This window comes from Hordeum vulgare, chromosome 5H, assembly GCF_904849725.1.
Source record: "Hordeum vulgare subsp. vulgare chromosome 5H, MorexV3_pseudomolecules_assembly, whole genome shotgun sequence".
NCBI classification, from domain to species: domain Eukaryota; kingdom Viridiplantae; phylum Streptophyta; class Magnoliopsida; order Poales; family Poaceae; genus Hordeum; species Hordeum vulgare.
Genome location: NC_058522.1, coordinates 585,706,177 through 585,709,914, shown reverse-complemented (window position 1 = coordinate 585,709,914; position 3,738 = coordinate 585,706,177). Strand labels below are relative to the sequence as shown.

At 50.0% G+C, this 3,738-nt stretch overlaps 1 protein-coding gene across 1 annotated transcript; it reads left to right on the top strand.

Annotated features, from left to right (window-relative positions):
* The first annotated feature begins 1,415 nt into the window (after positions 1-1,415).
* Positions 1,416-3,119, top strand: LOC123397465. The gene has a single exon (XM_045091990.1). The coding sequence runs from the start codon at positions 1,416-1,418 to the stop codon at positions 3,117-3,119; it is 1,704 nt and encodes a 567-aa protein (XP_044947925.1).
* Positions 3,120-3,738: the final 619 nt, after the last annotated feature.

The following is a 3,738-nucleotide window of genomic DNA, read 5'->3' as shown; positions in this document are numbered from 1 at the left end:
TTGTGGAAGCTGACGGCAAAGACACTCTTTGCCATCACCCAGCAGACGACAAAGATCTGGCAGACGGCAAATAACTGAATTCCAGTAGTGATGACGGATGAATGAGGATGAACTTGATGGGATCCCCGAGTGCCCTTATTGTTTTGACAACGCGACGATCCTCATCTAGAGGAGAATAGGTACTTCTTGCTAACACTCAAAGAGGGCTACAAACATTATACGGTAATTCTTGCGCATAATACCTTCTTAACTAAACATGTCTCGAGATTATTGTTAGTTTTAACGTGTAATTTCTGTTTTTTTTTAAATTCAACTAGTGCATCCCAAGTCTTTTTGTGCTAGATATATAAGCTGCATGTCCAAGAGAGAGATGACGTGGATGAGAGGATTGTTTACCTGATGAGGAAACATTGTTTTGTTTTCAAAGCTAGGATGTACAATGAAATATATCACACATATTTTGGTTGTGCAAATTGCAGAGAATTATGCCATGCTTATGGATTTGAGGAGGGTATGAGTATATCCTTTTATGTGGGCACATTTCGTGGTTTTGATGAAGACATGATTCCTATTTTTCCTCCGTGTGAATGTGATTTTCTTAAAAAAAAAAATTTGAAGTAATCTATCTTGGTGATTTTAAAATATTTGTTATTCACTACAAACTTAATATTTTAATTAAAATCTGGATCTTATTTTCTATCTCGAAGAAGAAATACACTCATTTCTAGACAAATGTAAGACAAAGATTTTGGGACGGATGGACGTAGCACTAGTGTCCACGAGTTGAGCAATTACCAACATTCATAAAAAAAGAGTGCAATCAGAACAATAACTGAAAAGCGCATGGCAACACGTGGGCATTTTACTAAATATAGCTATAGCTAGTTGTGTGAACGGAGAGGACCCTGCAGATTATGCCCATCATCAGGACCATCGACCCTGAGTAGTACCAAGATGGACAAGGAAACCTGCACTGCAAGAACGTACGTCTTGGCTTGGCCGTCGTCGTCCTGCTCGATCGGCGCCGTCTGGCCGTCCGTCGTCAATGGCCCACGCGCCCACAAGGGCGTGCAAATGCAATCCTGGCATTCCTTACTTAATTTCTAGCCATGGCGAGAAAGTGATACAATAAGAAGAACGTACGTAGTGAAATATATAAACACATTGCCAACGTGTGTGTCTCTCTAGCTAGTCTGTATACGTAGCTAGCTAGTTCCGTACCACAAGCTTAATCTTGTACAAAACCACTGAGAGCCAGTACCGTACCACAAGCTTAATCTTGTACAAAACCACTGAGAGCCAGCCTTGTGTTGATATGGCTAGCTCTATATAAGCTGCTGGGGAATACACAAGGCTGGCAAGCAGCACGACAAGTCCATTACTTACTTACTTGCATAATATATATATAGTAAGAAATGCTGAGTCTCGCTTGGACTCGTCGCGCCGTCGTGGAGGTGGAGGCACCACCCACCCCAACCCCAACCCCAACCTGGGGTGGCTGCTCTCTCCATGGCCTCGACATTGAGGTCGTGAGGGAGAAGGACGCTGTCCCTGGCGGTGGCGGCAGCGGGCTAGTTGCACTTGCAATCCCTTCATATTTCTCCGGCCCCCGGCTGGCGAAGCGGCAAGATGGAGGCTTCCCCTTGTACACGGGCTACTCGGCGGCGAGGTCCTTGGTCGGCAAGGGGGCCATGACGGATCTGAGAAGGCTGTCTCGTGAGGCGGAAGACATGCTCGCCGAGTTGTTTGCTAGCATTGATGGCGGTGGCGGTGGCGCCCCAAACAAAAACAAGGAGGACGCGGTGCGGGCGCGGCCCAGGGTGGTGCAGCTGCGACTGTCACCGGAGCTGGCGCTGTGGAAAAGCACGCAACACGCAATCGGCAACATGCTGCCCACTAAGGGCGCCGGGCTGATCCAAGCCACGCCGCAGGTTCTCGCCTTGCTGGGCGCCACCGACTGGCCTGAGGCGATGAAAACAACCAACGCCCTATCTGGCAGCGGCATGGCGAACCTGCTGATTGGCGCCTCCGACGTGCGCACCCTCTTCTCCAACTACGTGGTGGACATGGCATTCTACTACGAGCACGGGTACCACAAGGCGTTCCCCTCGTTCAGCCGCCTCCTGCACGATGGGCTCGCCGACGCCCGCTCGCTACGAACCCCTGGTGGCCGGCAGCGACGCGAGGCCGTCGCGATAGGCGCGTCCTACATCCGAGCCAAGATCGCGCTGGAGGCGGCGCACAAGACGCTCCTCAAGGACCGGTCGGCGCAGATGGACCGCCGGGCCGCCCAGGTCATATCCCTATGCGAGAGCAGCATCCTTGGCATGGGGGCTGAGGCAATTGCCCGGGGCTTCGATGTTGGCGCCGTCACGAGCGACCTGGTCTTCAGCTCTCCCGGCACCGATGTCATCGATGTGGGCAGCGACCTGGTAAACTCCGAGGTCATGAACTCGTTCCTCAACGTGGCCGACATCGCCGCCTCAGGCGTCGTGAGCGAGCCGGCGCTTCGGGCCATCTACGACGCCTACGCTGCCACGGGAGCTCGGATGTACACCCAGAGGTGGCATGAGCCTGTGGCCCGGATGTGCATCACCTTGTACACTTGGCACCTGCACAACGACCGGCACATGTTCCTCCGCCGCGCCCTCCTTGGATGGCCCAAGGCCCGCAAGTCCCCGGCGCAGCCCCAACGCGAGGCCGACTTCGACGAGGTCTTCGACACCGACTTTCGCACCACCGGCTTCAGCAGGCCCCTTGACCTTGAGTACGCGTGCAATGGCGAAGAAACCTGCGACCACGTCCGGCGCTTCCTCAAAGTAAAACTAAAAGACCAAGAACTGCTTGCCGCCCTTTGGTCCTCCATTGTCACCGGTCCGCTGGAGTACGTCCGGAAGGGCGAGGTGGACGAGCAGCGTGAGAAACACCTCATTGAATCCTCGCGCCTGCAAATGGTCCACCTCTTCTCCAAGGGCCTCATCGACGAAATGGTCTGGCTCGTCGCCCATGCAAGCCACCATGCCTGGCAGGTGAACTATCTCTTCGAGGCCGCCATGTTTGGCAGCATCCTGGACGGGGGCGCCATGATAGGCAAGCTCGATAGGGCGGAGGAGGACTAATAGCTAGGGATATGCATGCATCACAACATTTTTTTTCCATTTTATTGTGTAACTCTACTTTCTTGTCTAAGGTCGTGTCAATGTTAAGTATTGTAAAGCTCTCACAATACTTGTATATTTTATACTATCTTCAGAACCAAGAGGATCACCATCATCGTCGGAGAGCTTTTTCGATGCCAACAAATCTGATGCATATTTTTCTTGTCTGAGAACTAAACCATGCTAAATTTTTCCTAACCTTAATACCCAACAAGAAATGATAATATCACAAATCTTTCATTGCAAAATGATTACTCAAATCGTGCATTATCGTTGAGAGGGCTATAACTAGAGGAACCCGTAACTATGATATCATGCATACACATAGACATGAACACATATCATCATATCTGACTTCTTTCAACAAAACAACTCATATACTGACAACGACTTTAACAACTAGACTAAATGTATGTTCCTAACCCATGCATAACATTTCTTAAATCCATTTGCGATCAAGCGAGCTTTATAACGGTGTATATTACCATTGGCATGACTTCTGATTCTATAAACCCATGTGTAGTCAATAATTTTATTACCATAGTTTGGAGGCACGAAATGCCATCTCTTGTTTTTCATT

Bases quoted from the DNA above. Each gene is read 5' to 3' on its own strand.
- LOC123397465 (XM_045091990.1), top strand. From the start codon at position 1,416: ATGCTGAGTCTCGCTTGGACTCGTCGCGCCGTCGTGGAGGTGGAGGCA.